Here is a 20,630-nt window from a genome sequence, read left to right on the forward strand (position 1 = left end):
TGGAAAAGAAATGATATATAATACTCCACCTCCTCTTCAGCCTTCCCCTCCTCTTCTTATCTACATATCATTCAAACTCCCAAAATCCTGGCTCCACTTCAGAAACCTATTCAGTACACTGCCCACTCACCCTTTATGGAATCATTGCAGAATGGCATGTTAAGTCCGTGGATGATTTTGGATGAAAGGTTGATGGAGTCCTTGGGGTAGACAAAGTCAATAAAGGACTGTCCAACCAGCATATCCTTTGGGAAACCTAGGACATCAGTAATGGTTGGGGACACCTGTAGCACCGTTCCATCCTGCACACTGATAGCCACAGTGAACCCTCGCTGTTAAGGTACAATATTAAAATATATTTAGAGAATGGGAGGAAATTTTATGTTATTTACTAAATACTGTTTCACTGTACAAACTGATAGCTAATGTGAACCCTCACTGCCATGGCACAACATGAGGATAATTGGTGGAGTGAGAAAGTGGGATAAATACGTTATTTGCTATGTGCGGCTGCACTATACACACTGCTAACCATCGTGAACTCTCGCCATCGAAGCACAATGATACAAAGCACTGGAGTGGGAGAAAATGAGATGTTATTTACTGTTCAGTACCTCATGTTGCACAATGACTGCTATTGTGAAACACTGCTGTCACGGCACAATGAAATGATATATCATTTAGTGAAAGAAACTTAGATAGGCAACTAAGGGTTCAATCCATCCATCCATCCATCATCCAATCCTACATTGCCCCATGATGAGCGTAGGAGCCCAGGGCTAGGCAGCTGGTCCCGACATTTAAGATGAGAGTGAAACACACTAATAAATATCATTTAAATAAATTATCAGCTAACTGCTTTGACATACCCAAAACATGACCCAGTATAAATAAGTAGTAAAGAAATGCATACTGTACTGTACTATACTGTAAAGTCTAAAGGCAAAATACAGGTCTTCACCTATCCCTGGCTGAAATTATAATCAAAGCCATGGCAACTGAAGGTTCAGGTAGCCAGACAACTGTCATCCCCCACCCTTCTTCCTGTTACCACTCTGACAATATATATTTTTGATAACAGCTCCCTAATCTGAACTTGACTTCTCTCCAGCCAAGAATCAGCAGAAGCTTAGGCCTCTCACTGTACACAGAACACAACAGTTCCCTCCAAACCCGAATAAGTGCAGTGTTTGAATAAATCACAATTCTAAACTGAAACAGTAATTTGATCATTACTCACAGCACTCTTGAAGCTCTTAAGGAAGGCAGCAACATCGTGAGTGTCTCGAGGCAGTTGTGACAACTCAGGGCTTGCAAATGGGACACCTGTAACAACAGCAAATAAATGTGAAGAACTGTACATAAAATAATAAATAATTTAATTTCATTTATAAAGGCTCCAACATGCTTGTATGCATTGGCCTTGGTCACCTAATGATGGCTCTCCATGCTGCTCAAAATTTTCAAATTAGAAAGGCTGGATAGTCTTAATTAAGTACTTCACTACTAGGGTGCTCTCCTAAAAATGAATTAAATCATTTGGAGGTACTGTAGTATGAATGTAACACATATACATCACTGGACTGAAAGAGTTAAAGTACTGCTGCTACCTGTAAAGATGATTTGCCAGTTCCCCCACTTTAAGTACTAGCTGTACAGGCTATAAAAATTTTTTCGGCACCCTTACAGCACGATACATTATGCCACACCACACAAGGCATTCTGAATCAACTCCTGAATTACGATGCATGGTTGGTATCCCTGGCCCTGTGTTGCTGGTGTGTGTTACTTTGTCTGCTAATGATGAAATCCAGTGGGAGAGGGAGAGAGGTACATGGGTACCAACCACACCACATATTCTCGCCGTCTGTAACAGTGACCGTTGCGAAGGGTATCAGAGCAAGGGGTGCCAAAAAAATTTTGAGAGGGTGTACATGGTGTACATAAAAGACAGTACATGTAATATTCAATAACACCCCCTACTTACACTATGGACTGTCAATAATGGTGAACACAGAGTAAGAATTACTTCAGCATATTAGTGCCTTACCTTGCTCTGCGGATCTTTCTTTGATTTTCCTGATGTAGTTAAGTGCCTGGGTATAAACAAGGGTAGGCTGGTCATTACGTTCATCATCTTGGCTGTGGCCGTTGAATGTTGATCCAGTCTCTTCTAAACCTGTTGCTAGACCTGTCACATATAAATAAATTATTTAAGGATATATCAAAGTATTAACACTGAAAGCATAGAGGTAGGAAAAATTCTCAATTTTTAAGACATTTGTGCAACACCTAAAGTTAATAAATTTTGACACCCTGCACTCCAAATTACAGACTGCAGTCAAAAATGATATGGAGAGGCCAAACAAAGACCATTCTAATGCTGTCACATGTTGGGGCTCACCTTCTACTCTGCAATTTATGTTTTAGGCATATGTTTTTTGTCTCTGCTATATGAGTTACCATAAAGGCACTGTACCAGTAATTTTTTTGTGGATAAAATAAATATTTTTACCACTAGCCTACATAAAGTCATCATTCACTTACTGTTTTCTGAACTATGGTACAATTCAAAAGCAAGGAAAGAGAAGGTTTGAAAGTGGGAGAACTCTATGTATATTCATCCCATGGAAATGAGAAAAGAATAACTGTATAATAATACCCATACATATACATACTGTATATTCCTTGTGTTTGTTTGAAGAGCAAGGTTTGGAAATGAAATGATATATAATACTCTATGCTATCCAAAAAACAAGTGCTACAACATGGTATTCCTTATGAGCAAATATCTTTTTGTTCTAGTGGAATAATACAGCACATGATATGTCAGTGTTTGACTGCAGCACAATGCCTTGATGCTATTAGTCTCCACAACTGAGAATTATAAGTTACCATACATTACTAAACTAACAATGCAAATGAAAACATATTAGTAGGGGTGACACAAAACCAGGGCTGAAAGATTTCAAAACAACAGAGAAGGATATGATATCCACAAGAGAAAAAACACAGTTCAATGGGTTCTCTGAATCATAAAGGAGGTTTAACTTAAAAAATGGTAAGAGTTAAAGATGCCTGTACTGAGTGTGAAACTCAACTTGTGAGCTCAGAAGACTTTCTGGCATCTCTTTGCTATTTATCTTTATATTAAACTTCACTATTCTCTTTGATGCTATATATGATTTCAATACTGACATACAGTAGATTGCATAAAAAAATGAAGAACAAAAAAACTATTCATGCCATATACAAAAATAAACCAACAGCAGCAGCAGTAGCAATGCTTAATTTTAACTGAAGGAAACATCTTGCAGTGGAGGAGTTACAATTTCCAATCAACTCCTCCACTTTGAAATCAAGTGGTGGACACAATACTACACAGAAGATGATCTAAGGTTGAAGGAGTTAAAGAAGATCAAGCCAGTCTAATACTCACTACTTGGGGTTTCGCTGGTTAGTCTGTTGCCACATTCCTCCGAGGTGCCCCCAACACCACTGCGACCCTTCTCCTTCTCTTTCTCTTTCTTTTCTTTGTCCTCTTTTTCTTTTAACAGGAGTTTCTCTGTTTTTTCCTTGGCCTTCTTACGCTTGTGATCTTTGTGCTTTACTTCCTTTAGTCGATTTTCACTGGAACAAAGGAGAGTAATAGATATTAACTTGACAGTTTTCAAAATCTAAAAAGCAGCATAGTTCGTTATTGAAAAAAGTGGCCCTTTATAACACTATGCAAAAAGGAGAGATTCCAGACCACAAAAATACTGTACACATCACATAAAAGTTCTAACATGAAAAGAATATTTAACATTGCATATTATCGTAAAACACCGTAACTTCGGACAGCGCCCAAACTTCGGACATTTTGCGAAAAAGTGATACTGTAATTGAAGTTTATTGGAAAAGAGTGCGATATTCGAAAAAAAATAATGATATGGGTAGGTAGGGTAATCTTTAGAGATTATTATGTATAAGTCCTATCAAACTAGCTTGAATATGTGTGGGTGAAAAAAATGTATGAATCAAACGAAAAAAAAATGACATTTTTTAACCTTGCAAAATTTGTTCACACAGAACAAACAGTTTCAATTGTAAGAACTTACTAATACTCCTGGGTTGAGAGACCCCTGATATGTTTCCCAGCTGATATAAGATTTTCTCATGTGAAGCTGTTGCAGTCGAATAGCAGATGAATTTATGTCCCTGATTCAACATCCCCCCTCCCCTCCCAGCTGACTCACTTCTTTTCCCTTGAAAGCAATACAGTAAACAACAGCTAATCCCACTGTAACTTCTTTAAGGTGTAAGGTCCTGAAGCTAGGTTACCACAGTCTACCACAATTAAAGGCAGATAACCAAATTGCTCTCCCGATGACTGAAAAGCCTCCAGTCATCTGCCTCTTGGGGCATTAAATCTATGGATGGCTGCCACTCTGACTGAGGTTTCCTAAAGACCGGAACACCATTTATATCATTCAAAAATTATCAACAACTCCACCATTCTACACAATCACACCACCATCAGTTCACCCACCTGAAGTCAGCATTATCGCCAAACCCACTGCTGTGGCTGGACCCGCTGTTGAGGCTCTTGCTGCCACTGTAGCTGCTGCAGGAGGAGAAGAGAAGCATTAGTGTACCAGAAACAGGCATAATTTACACAGAAAAGGTAGAAAAATTAAACTATAAGACAAACAAAATACATTTTGATGCTCAATATCATAATCTGGTTTTCTGCTGCATATTCAGAGACATCACTTTCGATTATGCAACAGTATAACTAAGAAGGCTGGGAAGAGAGCAGTAGTGGAACTGAAGGCAGATCACTAAGCAGTAACCAGCTCAAGCAAGGCACCTACTATACAGTGATGTATTTAGTACACAACAGTTCATTAATATGTACTGATAAAGATTACAGTATGTTCCCCACACATGTACTGATAAAGATTACAGTATGTTCCCCACACATGTGTGTGGTAAGGAATATGTTTGCTCCAAAATGAAAATGATAGACATGCGAATAGAGGCTGTTCTTGCAATACTTCTGGCACATCAAGTACTCCACGGTAATCATGTAAGGCAATCAAGCTGAAGCTATGAGTCAGCAGTCAAGTCTTCCTGCACTATACACTTGCCATCATACTGACAGTTTATCTTATTTCCAACCATTCAGTTAAGGATATCATGAAATCTGAAATATAATTTACAAACTTTAAAAACTGTGACAGAGGTTCCAAAGTGGGTACAAGATCTTAGGCAATATTAACAACATGTAAACCTGACTACCTCTCCACCATTAACTAGAAGACAGAGTGCAGGGACTTCTGTAACAGGAAGCAGTAGCACTGTAAATTGTACCGGTAAGTTCATGTTGCTGTTGATTGAGCCCAGTCTGTCTGGCCAAGTATATAAAGCAAATGACAAGTAATCCATGACACCCATCATGGAAGAGACCTAAACTCCAACCCAAGGAAGAACAAACATCAATGCAATCAGAGGTAGCAATGTATCAAACAACAGTCTTTAGTCCTGTGTTGATCCACCGAATTTGAGACGCCTTCCCCCACCCTACACTGGCATCTGGTTGTGCTCATGACTGGACTGTCACACAGCCATACTGCAGAACCTCCACCTATGAGAATCCTATAAGAATTCCTTTATTCTCCAAAATTGCTTCTGTTCCCCACAAACTTCAACCTACAGCAGTTCAAGTACAACTGTTAAGGACACCTGTTATCTGGTGTATGGACTTTGTTTAAAAATAATTTTTTTCGCTCCTCTGTTCAACTTCAGTAGAAATAAATAAATATATAATAAATAAATTAATAAATACAAAGATTGGAGACTGTAGGCAGTGTGAAAAGACAGCTACTGAGGTGGATTTTTCCTGAGTTATCAGTTGTGTACCTGTTAGTTTGAAAATGTGGGTAACTCTTACAACAAGCTCCCCCCCCCCAAAAGAAAAAGTGTAGTGGGTGGGTTGGGGAGGGACTTAGAAAAAGGAGTATGCATCTGGAGGGGATTTAAAGATATCAGAGGGGAGGGGAGATCGAGAATGGAGAAGAAGAGGAGCGAGAGAGGGGAGGGAAAGGGAGGGAAAAAGAGGTGAGAAGGGGGTGGGGAAGAGGAAAAGAGGAGATAGTACAGAGGAAAGCAAATAGCAACAGACCTGTTGGTCCTTTCGTGGTTGTTTGGTATAGGGAAGGTTACAGCCAACTACTAGCTAAAGACAAGGATTGAAAAGCAGAAAGTGAAGAGAAAGGGAAGAAGCATGGAGGGAGAAGGAAAAAGGGGAAAGAAACGAAAGATGGGAGAAAGAGAAAAGAGTAAACAGAGAGGTAAAGGGAGAGGGGAATGTGGAGGGAAAAAGGAGAAACAGGAAGGAGTGGAATAGGGAAGGGATGCAAAAAGGAGAGGAAGAGGAAAAGAGAGTGGAAAGAGAACAGAGAGACGCAAGTGAAAGGGAAGAAGGGAAGAGGAAAGAGAAGAGAATGGGGGAAGATGAAGAACGGCAAGGGGAGCTGGCAACAGATGGAGGGATGAGGGTTGGGAAAGCCGGGGCTGAAAGGTTGTGACATTTCAACACTATCAAGAAGTGTTTGTAACAGTACAACATAAAAAGGAAGAGTCAAAAGGATGGATAATTTTTTCATTTAACGTCTAGATGAGACGAGATGGTACGTTCACACACACACACACACACACACAATTAGTGCTTGCCCGCACAAATTTGCGGGACTAACTAATAGCCTTCCCATCACAAAATGTTTGCAAATACCATTATCTTTGTTTCTATACTGTTATTGCGCCCGTAATGACCATTTCTGACCAAAAAGTCGGAAAAATGGTATTCATATATTTAAGCGTGTTGCGATCTCTATTTCGCGCCGTCCTGTCGAGCTCGATCGCCAAAATTTTAGCTTCGAATTTTTGTGACACTCCATGGAGTTATCCCGACCTAACGCAAAAAAGATTAGGTCAATATCTATTACCATGCTCGTGTGAGAAACGAATAAACACACAGACAGACATTTCCGCGTGACACAAGTCCTGACAATTTCGCGCTGTTCTCGTGAGAGTAACGAATAGGCGCACAAGCAGACATTTTCGCGTGTCGTGATTGCCGTCATGTTACGCACATTCGCCATTTTCTTTTTATCTGACACTCCCTGAACTTACCCCGGCCTAATGCAGAAAGAATTAGGTCGATATGTATTACCGATCTCGTGAAGGAAACGAACCAACGCACGACCACAAACACACACACACGACTTTAATAAAAACGTATGCTACAAAAGCCAATACAAGGAAAGGAGGAGGAAAACGAAAACTGGAAAATGACAGAAAACAGATGTGTCAAGAAGCAGAAACAGGGGAGAAAAAGAATGAGTACCGGTAGGTTCGTCGACGGAGAAACCCGCCAAGTGCCATGAACCCGTCAAAGTGGGGTAAAGAAATGAGAGTGGTGAGCAAAGAAATGGGCGCGGTAGGCAAAGGAATGGGTGGGATGAGCTAACTGATGGGCGGTCGAGCTGGGGTGGGAAATTATGACACATAAATGGTTCGAGTGTAAAGAAGGTATACTTCGAAATATCTTCCAAGAATGAAAGTGTTGGAGCAGGGATAAAGAAACTAGCAAGGAGGACAAGAAAAGGGTGGGATCAGCTGGAACTGTGGCGAGGGGTGGGGAGAGGTCATGACACTATACCCTGTGAAAATAAATGTGTAGAATTAATGGTCTGAGTGCAGTGAAGGCTATTTCAAAGTTTTCTACAATAACAGCAACAAAAATAAAGATAAGCTCCCGTTGCTCCCATTTCCAGGACGTCTAGTAATGCAAGTAAAAACGAAGACTGCCTGGTGGAAGTAAAACAGATGGGAAAATTAACATTCAAAATAACTGTTTACACTTGTCTCTCCTTTCCTTTTCATTGCATCTTCCCGGGTGCCAGCCTGCTTATCGGTAGCTGCATATTTCCCAAGGTCATAGAAAGAGGTTTATTGCTTGGCAGGGGAGAGGACGGGGCAGGAGGGATGGGAAGGGGAAGAGGCACAAGAAAAGATAAGGAAGGGTGAGGGGAGGAGAGGAAATGAGAGGAGAGAGCGCAGGAGACGGCAGGAAAAGGCAGAAAAGAGCAGAATACAGTGGAATAAGAAAGGGGAGGAGGGAGACGAAGCGAAAAGGGAGGGTAAAACCAAAATGAAGGCGACGAATGGGAAAGACACTATACGGCAGGAAGGGGAAGGGAAGGGAGAGGACGGGAAGGACAGAGTAGTGTTCAATGAGTAAGGAACGGAGAGGAGGGATACAGTAGCGTAAAATGACTATGAATGGGTAGAGTAGGGTAGGATGGGTTGGGGTAGTTTACAGCAGTTAGGTGGAGTAGAGCAGAGTAAAGCAGAGTGCAGCTGAGTACGACTGAGAAACTGGAAAGGAGAATAGGTTAGTACGCGTTGTGTGTGTGTGTGTGTGTGTGTGTGTGTGTGTGTGTGTACAATACTACCCGACAAACCGGTTCCATTCTCTACCCAAAATAGCTTCTAAACCAGTCCGGTTCCACACCTGCCGAGACATGTAATACTTATGGGTGTATGGGTGTGTGTCGAGTGAGTGTCAGGGGAGCCACACAACGAAGAGACAGAACAAGGAGGATGGTACAGGCGGGGACAATGGTTTGCCTACTATTCCAAGACGTATACATTACAACCAGAACATGTCCCCCACCTTCCTCCCTGACACATCAAGGTAGAAAGAATCATCTATGGGTTGAGAAACATACCAAGCCTCACTCGACCCTTGCGTACTATCAATCAGAGGAAAGTGAGATGTAGCAGAGGTGAAATGACATAGTAGCTTTCATCCCCGGCTGTACGTTGCGGCCACATGATATCCACAAAAAGATCATGCGTGTTTACTTTTTCCTTGATGTTTTGTGTCTTTTGTTTGACGTCACCGCAACGGAGTAACGTGAAATACTGGAGATACGTTTCGCCACCAGAGTTCCCTACTTCAGACCACGCTCACAATAAACTCAGCACCTTAACACCACTGCAAGTCCATTTTATTTTCAGGTCACTTAGTTATTCTTATTTTTTTTTAATTCATTCAGACTTATCGGTAATGCATCTACATGAAGAGCTCCAAGCCAGAATGGGAAATATATTTGAAATTCTACCCTGACGAAGCATACTTGTCATGTCATGCTACTCACAGAACGGATGTCAGCAGCAATTACAGGAAGGCTAAGTATGGTCTTGTTTTGGTTACAGATACTTGCAGACCGACCACACGGCCCTGGCATCAACTCTGGTACTGACCCACTGCCCCCGCCCCCTTCTGCAGATGCAAGCTACTGCCCTGCCACAGCTGCTAAAATGATGAAGGGTCCTTCGACCCCTTCATCCCTGCAGTCCTTCACGCAGCACAGTGACTAACTAGGTCTGGAGGTGATGTCCTAAGGAACGTCGATATAGCTATGGTAATCTCCCTTGATATACAGTATATACTTGTACGGTATATCTGCATTCTGTTCAGACAGATCTTCCAAAGAAAACTTTTTTCTTTCTACCCCTGTGTCTGTGCCATTGGCTGGGAGTGAAATCAGAATACATAAGCCTTTCACCAGAATGTGTAGAATGTACTAGTGTGATCAAAATTTTGTTCACCGACAGTTCATGTCCCGGCCGTGAAGATGGAAGATTTTATTTGAAACATCTTTATTTGATACCAATATAAAGTACACAACAAAGTATAAAAAGTTAGGCTACCCTCTAAAGGAAGGATACTCTCTAATCTTGGGAGAAGAATGAGGAACATAGAGGACAGGACGTAATGCTTTCATTGGATTGCCAGCAAACTTTTGCTCATGACATTACACAGGACAGGTTCTATAAACACACAGGCACAATGCATACTTCTCGAATACTCAAACACAATATATCAACAACGACATGTATTTCGTCAATTATGATGACAAATGAATGGTTGTATGATCTGGTATTCCGGAAGTGCATAAGGTGTGTACACGTACAATGCGTTTAAATACGGTAGGTAAACAAGAAAGTCAATAAAAGATAGGACGAAAAAGTCTGCGGCATATATATATATATATATATATATATATATATATATATATATATATATATATATATATATATATATATATATATATATATAGTGTGTGTGTGTGTGTGTGTGTTGCCTTCAAAGTGGGAAACCCGTCATTGTATAGAATGCCTACAACTTCACAAGGAATGAAATAAAATCATTTGTACGCATTTCCTTGGTATTCTGAAGATCACCGAGTCTGTTATAGGCAGCGTGTGAAACGGTCAAACTGCAGCAAACGGGCCAACTGTGAAATCAGTCATTTCATTTACGTTAGGTTAATTTGGGCTACGGTTTGGTTAGGCTGGGATAATTTGAGTTAAGTTTAGGTTACATTAGGCTAGGCTACGTTACGTTACGTTAATTTGGATAAGCGCTGAACGTAACCTAGCGTTTTTCTAAATTAACCTAACCTAACCAAACTTAACCTAGATTATCCCATCCTAACCCCCTGTGTCTACGAGTATTATATTATATTTTGCAAAGAAAAGAAAATGCTAGACATTCTTTAGAATACCCAGGCATTCTATTAAAATCCCTAGGTAAAGTATAGAAGGCCAGAATGAAATACGCTTATTTCATACTTTGACAAAAAATGCTACACATTCCATAGAATACCAAGGCATTCTATACAATACCTTGGTTTAACACAATGCCGGTAACATACCAGTATATATATAAACAAATCATCATCATCATCAGCCATTACAAGTCCAATGCTGAACAAAGGCCTCCCCCAACCTTATCCACGAATTCCCTGACTGAGCCAGTCTTTGCCATGTTTTCCGTGCAAATTTCTCTTATTTCATCTCTCCACCGCCTGTCTGGCCTTTTTCTGCTACCGCACATTTACAATCTCTTGGTGTCCAATCAGTCAGCCTCTTGCTCCATCGGTTATCCTTATTCTTGCTACATGGCCTGCCCACCTCCATGTCTGTTCTTTTATAACTTCTATAATATCTTTGACTTTAGTCTGCTCTCTCACCTAAGTTGATCTTTTCCTGTCTCTTAAAGATATTCCCAACATTGAGCTTTCCATTGCTCTCTGAGAACGGATTAATTTATTTTCCATCGATTTTGTCAGTTTCCAGGTCTCACAACAATGTCAGCTGGAATATACATTCGTTATATACTTTTCGTTTCATACAAACTGGCAAGCTACTTTTCATAATGTATCTTCGTTTACCGAAAGCTTTCCATCCACTTGCAATGCGGCTTTTTTTTTTTTTTTTTTTTTTTTTTTTTTCGCTATCACGATCTTTCGTTAATTTTAGTATTTGCCCCAAGTAATTGTACTCCTCAACTTCAAGAATTTCTCCGTTTTATCTGCTTTGAGACTTTCTCTGTTCAGGTCATTTAACATTTCTTGCAATGTCTCTGCTGTTTCTGAGATTAGAAGAATGTCATCTGCAAATCTTAAATGGTTTAACTCTTCTACATTTATGTTCACTCCTTTGTTTTCCCAGTCTAGCTTTCTGCAAATACTTTCTAGGTATGCTGTAAATAATTTTGGTGAAACTGTATCTCCCTGACGCACGCCCTTCTCAATCTTAATTTTCTCCGGGTCCTTATGTAATTTAACTGTAGCAGTTCCCTCTTTATGTTTCCGAGCAGTTTTACGATGTTCTCATTCACTCCTTGTTCTCGCAATGAATTTGTAATTGCTATGTGCTCCACTGATTCGAAAGGAATTTCGTAATCAACAAAACATAAGCACAGTGCTTTATTACATTCTGTAGTTTTGTCAGTTAGCCGATTCACTGATTTTATATAGATAGATAGATAAAGAGATAGATAGATAGATTGATATAGATAGATGGATACAGATATATAGATATACACAAACAAACAATTTACCCACGTACAATCAAGGGCAAAAGATCAACGATTCCACTGTGTCTACTTCATACTTAGGACATGTCCGGCACTTTCCTCACACATCTTCTACGGGCAAACAAACATACCAAGCGGCTCTCAGCCTGGGAATATCAACAAGAAATAGACGGTGAGACGCAGACTTGTTGAAACATTAAGCGAATTTCTGTTCCCGACTACACAATGCTTCACAGACTAACTTTTAAAATGTACTGATAATAAGGCCCCAGCTCAAGCATCCAGTGAGGATATTACAAATTGCTGGCATTTGTGCATGACATATTGAGGCATGCAAGCAGACTGTTGAAATATTAATTAGTCTCTGAGCACAGTAGCATTTCATTTTCGACAGCTATCTCACAGATCGGTAGTTACATATATCTGTCCCACTGATTCTCATAGTGCAGTAAACACTCGCTGCAAAATATGGTGTCTGAACCATTTTGAAGTCCACTGAAAATAGCTATATTAATCTAAAATTTCCTGTCGCTATTTCATACCATCAAATATCAAATTGTTTCTAATTCCGTCGTAATGCAGTGAACAGTGTTTGAGTAGCGTATAATGCACAAAGGTGGCAGCTAGTACTGGGACTGAAAATACTGCAAATTTATGAAACAAATGAAGTACATGATTTATTTTACACATTATCAGTTACAGGTATCTCATTGGTAACACTATATTAGAGAGAGGAATAACAGAAGCTCTCCACATTTTTTCTAACTATACACAGCTCCTCTGCTATGTATAGTAACACACACGGAAAAACTTTCTCCGCCTCTGTCTTGATATACACAGCTGTAGCTTTCGAAAACTGCTGGGGCTTATGACAACTCAGCCCTGGGTTGGATTACCACACACCCAGCACAGCCATGAAGGTCAATTTAGCAACAGTAGAACACAGGAGGGTCAAGTTACATACACCTGTAAGAATGACTGTTGTCTGGGCAATGGGTAGTGGGCAGGGCAGGTGTTGGTAGATGTGGGTGCTATGATAGTGAGCACACCCGGGCCACCACACCACCAACACCTTGCTTCCACCTTAGGCCATGTTCTCGTCGGCTAAGGAAGCTCTGTACCACTTTTTCCTTTGAGATTTATTCTGTCTCGTACACCTCATTATTCCCTTATCTGTTATTTACGTCTTTCCAATTACGTCTTCCCAATTACTGAGCCGCATTCTGAAATAAACCTGCAGGTAAGGAAGCTTCGAGCTCCTCCTCCATACGGATGTATCTCTTTATTACTTCTCATTGTTCCATTGGCTGTTGCTGCCGTCATTTGACGCTCGATGCTGCAGAGGGACGCCTTCTTGTGGTGGCACTGATATAACTGAGTGACCTAACTGCCTGGTTATACAAATGTCCTTCAACTACTTCCCTATCTCTCAAAAGGAGGATGGTGGACTGCAGAGAAAAGCAATTTAAGCCTGCGGTCCACTGGGTTCACGTTTCAGATGATCTTGGGATACAACAACAACAACAACAACTACTACTACTACTACAACTACTATTAAAGAATATTCCTATGCCACAGGGAGACATTAACCAGAAAACCAGAGAGGTGAAAGAGCTTCCTAACCCGATGACAATACGGTCTTTAGGGTCTGCTCCCTTGTTTACAATTCCTTCTCCATTTCCACTGCTACCAAACACATCACAATCAAATTAAATATTCAAGTGACAACATACGAGGAATAAAACCATCTGTGATAATTACTTAACTATTTTGGACCCTTATTTATCGCCGGGGTTCGTTAGAATCTTTTATAAATACATGTGAACTTTTTTTTTTTTTTTTTTTTTATCGCCTCGCCCATCACCCTACCCACCTGTCACCTACCCTATTGTCTCCCCCTGCACCCTGCCTCCCACCTCTCACACTTTTCCTCCAGCCCCTCCCTCTCTCAGTCTCCCACCCCTTCCTTCACGGCTTCAAATTCCATCTCCCTCCCCACCCACCCCCGGTTGTCCATGCACGTCACTTGCAACCCCCCCCCCCATACTCCCTCTCTCACCCCCATCCCATTCTTTCCTCGCCCCACCCCATCTCCCTTTCTCTCCCGCCCTCTCTCACGCCTGCACAGGATATCCCCCCTTCCTGTACATAATGTCTCCCTGTCTTCCTTATTTCTTGTAAGAGTTTTTCCAAGACCCTTCCCCCTTCTACCCTTCCCTCTCTATATCCTCACCTTGCCCCCCATTCAACCTTAAGTCCTTCACGTGCTTCCCTATCTTTTTCCTTCTATCCAGTCCATTCTTTCTTTCTTCCCCTTGTCCCCTTCTACTATTCGTGCAATCTTCCCTCAATCCTCATTTCTTAATGGTATCTTCCCTCCCACCACTCGCACCGAATAAACGTCCCTTCCTCACCCCTTCCTCCTTTACATACCTTTCCCACCTTTTCTCCTGTTTCCACTCTTTCCCTGTCTCCCCTCCCTCCCATCTGGTCCCTACCCCCTCTCCACACGCTTCCATTCACCCTCATTCTGTCAACTCCTCCTTCCCCCTCCAACTGCATAATATTCTCCCTCTCCCTGTCCTCTCACATTTGTCTCCTCCCCCTCTCCCTTTCCTGTCACATCTGTCTACCTCCCCCCTCCCTTCCCCAACTTACCCCCATTCTTAAGCCTTCGAATTCCCCTCCTCCTCCCCTCCTAACGATACTCAATCTCCCTCTGCCCTACCCTCTCCCACTTGCTCCCTGCTCCCACCTTTCCCCCTACTTCTCATCCCTTCCTCAACCCCTCAGCTTCCCCATGCACCCTTTCCCCTCTCCTACCGGAACACATTTCTTCCTCTCCCTATCACCCATCGCCACTGCCATAAGGTGCTGGTGAGGGACGCTTGCATACGGTGGCACTGATATAACTGGGCAATCACAATTGCCCTGTTATGCAAACCTGCCTCAACTCCCTCCCTATTCCCCAAGAGGAGGATGGTGGACTGCAGGGAGTTCAGACCGTTGTAGGCAGTCCAGTAGGCCCATATTTCAGATGAGTATGATGAGCCTGCGATTGCAACTACTACTACTACTACTACTCAATGCCCCTTACACCCTCCTTCCCCAACCCTCCTTTATGTTCCTTACACCCACCTTCCCCATCCCTCCTTTATGCCCCTTACACCCTCCCTCCCCACCCCTCCTTTATGCCCCTTACACCCTCCCTCCCCACCCCTCCTTTATACCCCTTACACCCTCCTTCCCCATCCCTCCTTTATGTTCCTTACACCCTCCTTCCCCATCTCTCCTTTATGCCCCTTACACCCTTCTTCCCCACCCCTCCTTTATGTTCCTTACACCCTCCTTCCCCACCCCTCCTTTATGCCCCTTACACCCTCCTTCCCCACCCCTCCTTTATGCCCCTTACACCCTCCTTCCCCACCCCTCCTTTATGCCCCTTACACCCTCCTTCCCCACCCCTCCTTTATGCCCCTTACACCCTCCTTCCCCACCCCTCCTTTATGCCCCTTACACCCTCCTTCCCCACCCCTCCTTTCAACCCTTCAGCCAGAGGACGTGCTTTACTTTTGCCGCTGGAAGACTATTAAATTCAGAATGGGTGAATATCCTATTACCCGCCATAAATTGCAATCTCCTCATGTTGAATAGTGAGTATGAACAACAGATTAACACTAGAATATAATGCTAGTCACGAAGAAGTGCCGTGGGAATAATGTAGAGACGCAGTATTGTCTTTCTCTGCCACTGAACTATGTGAAATAAGATGAAAATCGAACCAGGTTAAAAAGACTATATTATTGGAAGGGTTTCTGTGGGCTACAACTAACCCTTCCAGTTCGACACATCTCTCCTAAGCGGGGTAAAAGCCTCTGAAGATATATATAACAAAAATACGAGCTACTGTAGTGAATAACTCAACCCCGTCACTGTAGTACAATGGGCCTCTCCTACACTTGATAACATCGTCTGAAGGTAGTAAAGACGTAATCGTGCTGAAGGGATTATTGTGGTCACTCCCCCTCTCCCACAACCATAACATCATCCCAGCGCCATGACCTTGGAGGTAAATTTTTTTTCATCTTTTTTTTTTCCACACCTCACTCCTGGACCTTGATTTTTTCTTTTCATTCTTCTTTATTTTTTTAATCCCCTCACCCTTCACCTGGACCTGGAGTTTTTTTTTTTTTTTTTTAGGGGGGGAGGGGTAGAGGCTGACACTCACTCCCCTATGACTCTTAGCAGAATATAATCATCCGGTGTAATCTGGAATATAACACTAGACTTGTCCCACCATGAGAGGGTTTGGCTGAATGGATAGAGCTGTAGGGAGTAGGCTAAGTAATACTGTTGCTAAATGTTAAAGTCTTATTCTGTGGCTTTATTTCTATACCGGCGGCTGTGTGTGTGTGTGTGTGTGTGTGTGTGTGTGTGTGTGTGTGTGTGTGTGTGTGTGTAATTCACCGGGTCGGTCAGGATCACTTGATGGTCGTGATGGTCAGCTTTTACCCTCCCGGAAGGGAGCTGAGAGCTCATATAGTCCGATCTAAGGGCAAGGCTGTGACCTTCACACACGCACACACCCGTCCCCTTGCTCAAGGGGGACAGTAACCACCCACTTCGTCAGTGAAACTTTTCGCAACCTGAGCGAGGCGCGAACTCCCGTCCACCAGTTGGCAAGCGGGAACGTTACCACTGCTCCAGTGTGTGTGTGTGTGTGTGTGTGTGTGTGTGTGTGTGTGTGTGTGTGTGTGTGTGTGTGTGTGTGTGTGTGTGTGTGTGTGTGTGTGTGTGTGTGTGTGTGTGTGTGTGTGTGTGTGTGTGTGTGTGTGTGTGTGTGTGTGTGTGTGTGTGTGTGTGTGTGTGTGTGTGTGTGTGTGTGTGTGTGTGTGTGTGTGTGTGTGTGTGTGTGTGTGTGTGTGTGTGTGTGTGTGTGTGTGTGTGTGTGTGTGTGTGTGTGTGTGTGTGTGTGTGTGTGTGTGTGTGTGTGTGTGTGTGTGTGTGTGTGTGTGTGTGTGTGTGTGTGTGTGTGTGTGTGTGTGTGTGTGTGTGTGTGTGTGTGTGTGTGTGTGTGTGTGTGTGTGTGTGTGTGTGTGTGTGTGTGTGTGTGTGTGTGTGTGTGTGTGTGTGTGTGTGTGTGTGTGTGTGTGTGTGTGTGTGTGTGTGTGTGTGTGTGTGTGTGTGTGTGTGTGTGTGTGTGTGTGTGTGTGTGTGTGTGTGTGTTTTAGTAAAGTAATTCCCCTTCTTTTCAGCTGTTCATGCCAATTCCTACCACTTCTCAATTCCTCCCTCCAACACTCATCAGTCCACATCCCCCCCAACTTCCTCCCCCTACCCAGTCCCTCACCGACCCCATCCCGTTTCGATTCTCGGGCCGGTCAGACTCTAGGATAAAGTCTGTTTCCTCCTTGGCCCTGTTCACCCGGCAGTGCAATTGGGGACCTGGATATAACACTGTCGGCTGCGGATCGTATTCAGGTGTAAGACGGGGACAAAGCCAAAACGAACTCTCTGCCTTGATGCCTTGCGTGCGGTCGATAGGTGTTCTAATCCTCTTCATTCCCCTTCAACCCCCCCCCACAATCCCCCACCCCAACAGTCCACCAGGTTCATGTTTCAAATGAACCTGGGGCTACAAGAACTATACTGTCCTTATTCTGACTCGGCCTGAAAATGCCATCTCTCCACTTTGAATGCCGAGTTGTAACAATTATTTAACACTATAATACACTGCTGGTTACACACAAATGCTAAGGGTGGGATGTATAGTAGTAGTATTGTCTTTTTATGCCACTGAGCTACATGAAAGAGCTGCAAAAGGACGAAAATCTGTGACAAAGTAGAGTTAAAACAGTACAGTATCATTTGTTCTTTCACATTCTTCACCTCACCGCCCCACCCTCTCAACAACAACACAAACAAGTTGCTACAGTGAGGGACAAGGGGCGCCTAATATTTCACCTCTTCTAGTTATCATTTCTCTCTCCAGGCTAGTATCAAGCTGCAAGAGGCGTGGTATGCTTCTGTGACCAAAGCTGATTCCCGGTGATATGATCGTGCTTATAGTTATAGATCAAACAGCCTCCTGTTATCCATATTTCCTAGGCACACCTCATTCCTCAAATCTCGCTCTCTCTCTCTTTCTCCCCCCTGCCCCACACACCTGCAAGCCAGCCATTGTTTAGGCTGCAGGTGCTTCCCCGCCACATTTGAAAACAATACTGTGGATAAGTCGCCCCATCCCCACCTCCACCCCCATCTCCAGGCTGAGATGTCTTCGCTCACTTCAATTGGCCGCTAAGAGAAAGGTAGAGCTGTGGTGGCAGAATGGTTAGCGTATTCGTCTCGTGATGCGTGAACTAAAAAAATCAAGGCTCTGAGCCCATAAAGTGGCAAACATTTAAATTTTTAGTGTGTACTGGTAGTGTCTATATGCTTGCACATGTTCACACCTGTCTGCCTGTCCTCCATGGCACATACATTTTCTGACACACACACACACACACACACACACACACACACACACACACACACACACACACACACACACACATAAAAGTTCATCTCTCACAGTCATCACTCTTCCTGTACACCTCTTACTTCTTCGTACTTCGCCAACAAAGGGCAGGGTTAATTCTGGCAATCACTCTCCCTCTGAGAAGAAGGCCGGGTCCTGCAGTAACGTTATTGTACAGATACAGACAAGGAACCTATATGCTTGTGATGATAGCCTGGTTCTATACTTACCAACCTTCTCGTGCTTAACCCCTTCAGTCCTGTGGTGAATGAGTTATAAAGCCTCCAATACGCAAGTGCAATCCCAAGTTAAATAAAATTGCGTGGAAGCAGCAAGTACAAAATGAAAAGTATGTCGGTATGAAGGGTTAACCTGTGTATAAGATTATCATTTATACTTCCATCTTCACTCGGGCACACACATGCTTCTCAACCAAATTGGGGTGAATGTTAAACTGATGTAAACAAATGCCAAGTCCTGATGACGGTAAACTGTTAGAGACTTGTTTACCTTGAAAATAGTCAAAATCTTTAATAAACACGAACTTTGGGGTTAGACTCAAGAACTCGTAATAGAAATTCCAGATCATAATTCCATTGTAACTATGATATATAGCTCTGGCTGGAATGGTTAAGTAATTGGACAAAATTTTCAAGACGATGACTGGATTTCCGATATATACCTATAAATTAAGAAGTGCCTGTGCAGTACAAGACATGAACAGCTGTTGCTCTCTCTTTTCGCTGTCCTTACGTACCACATAGGACAAGGAACTGATCGTACAGCCAACTACAAGTCTGTTCGTCTCCTCGCCTCTTTTCTCACTGCTTGATTCACAGCTGTTTGAATGAGTGGTTGTGGACAAAGGTGCATATTGTCACCCACAGATGACTGCTATTATGCACCTGAGTACACTGGGTTACATTCAATCTATCTATCTATTTATTTATAGCCCAACGCCCTAATCCCAGGGTGGAAGCAGACAAAACGCCTCCAAGTCGCTCTGTCACCCACCATTTGACTACCCTCCCCCCAACTCACCCCCCCCTCCCTCATATACCTCTCAACTCCATCCCTCCACCTCATCCTCGGTCTACCCCTCCCTCCACCTCACCTACATACACCCTCTTAGCCAGTCTTTCATTTTCCATTCTCCATATGTCCAAACCACCTCAGTGTATTTCTCCTAATCTTCTCAACCGCATCCACATCCACCCCACAACGTTCCTTCACTTCTTCATTCGTCAGACTACACACACATCCAAAGCCACTACAACACTACAAATACACTTACAAGCACTTCTCACCCTACATACAGTCTCTACCAGACGGCCTAAGCCACCTGGTAGAGATACATTCAAACGTCTATGAATACATCAATGAAACAGACGAGGAGAGGTGATAAGACTTAACTTTTTGACTGTACGTTTGCGATGCCACACCTAGGGGCTTGGCCAGTCCGTGTGCCCCAGCTCAATGTTCAGACACTGACCCTTTCAATCCCACGTAGGACATTAATTTCTCTTCTACTCCAGTTATTTCCAGACTATTATATTCAGTTTGAGAGATTTTTCGAACTGGTGGTCGAGATGCGGCTTTCACTGACCCTTTCTCTACAAAAAGGTCTCCCCTAAGATTAATACAATCGTCTGGAGATGGCAACTGAAAACGTAAGATCAAAGTTTCCGTCGTATGCTTAGGTAGTAAAAAAAAAAAAAAAAAAAAAAAAAAAAAAAAAAAGCACAGTCACCACACTGAAGTGGTTAACCCAACTAAGCAAGTGAACCGACGCTTACATTTAACTAACATGCTAAACACTGCACACTGCTTAGTTTGCTAGCAGCGTTTTTCCACATAAAAGAACTGCTTGATGTACATATCTGAACAAGTGCTGATTAAGCAAGGATTGTCAATAATATTAAGATAACACCTGTGTGAACAAACAATTACTGACATACTGTGTTCCGACAGTGGAACGTTTTAGCAAAAAAAAAAAAAAAAAAAAAAAAAAAAAAAATCCCCCTCAAAACTAAAAGGTACCTTTCTAAAACGTGTGTGCTAATTACAGTAAAACTGCGCATACTAATGAACGTTATATAACTTATTACTACGTAAATCTGAGAAAATCACGATGATTCCTCCACAGAAAGGTTACCTGGATTATATATATAT

At 42.6% G+C, this 20,630-nt stretch overlaps 1 protein-coding gene across 1 annotated transcript in view; it reads right to left on the reverse strand.

Moving 5' to 3' along the window:
- Nucleotides 1-20,630, reverse strand: part of per (period circadian regulator) — a 110,673-nt gene that overhangs the window by 57,281 nt on the left and 32,762 nt on the right. Inside the window, exons 3-7 of the mRNA XM_080274848.1 lie at nucleotides 4,532-4,606; nucleotides 3,440-3,630; nucleotides 2,051-2,191; nucleotides 1,241-1,326; nucleotides 131-332 (exon numbers count right to left, since the gene is read on the reverse strand). Coding sequence (XP_080130974.1) covers nucleotides 131-332; nucleotides 1,241-1,326; nucleotides 2,051-2,191; nucleotides 3,440-3,630; nucleotides 4,532-4,606 — 695 coding nt within the window. The remainder of the gene's footprint in view (nucleotides 1-130; nucleotides 333-1,240; nucleotides 1,327-2,050; nucleotides 2,192-3,439; nucleotides 3,631-4,531; nucleotides 4,607-20,630) is intronic.

This window comes from Coenobita brevimanus, chromosome 60 (assembly GCF_032717465.1).
Source record: "Coenobita brevimanus isolate Jiangsu-jjx chromosome 60, ASM3271746v2, whole genome shotgun sequence".
Lineage (NCBI taxonomy): Eukaryota > Metazoa > Arthropoda > Malacostraca > Decapoda > Coenobitidae > Coenobita > Coenobita brevimanus.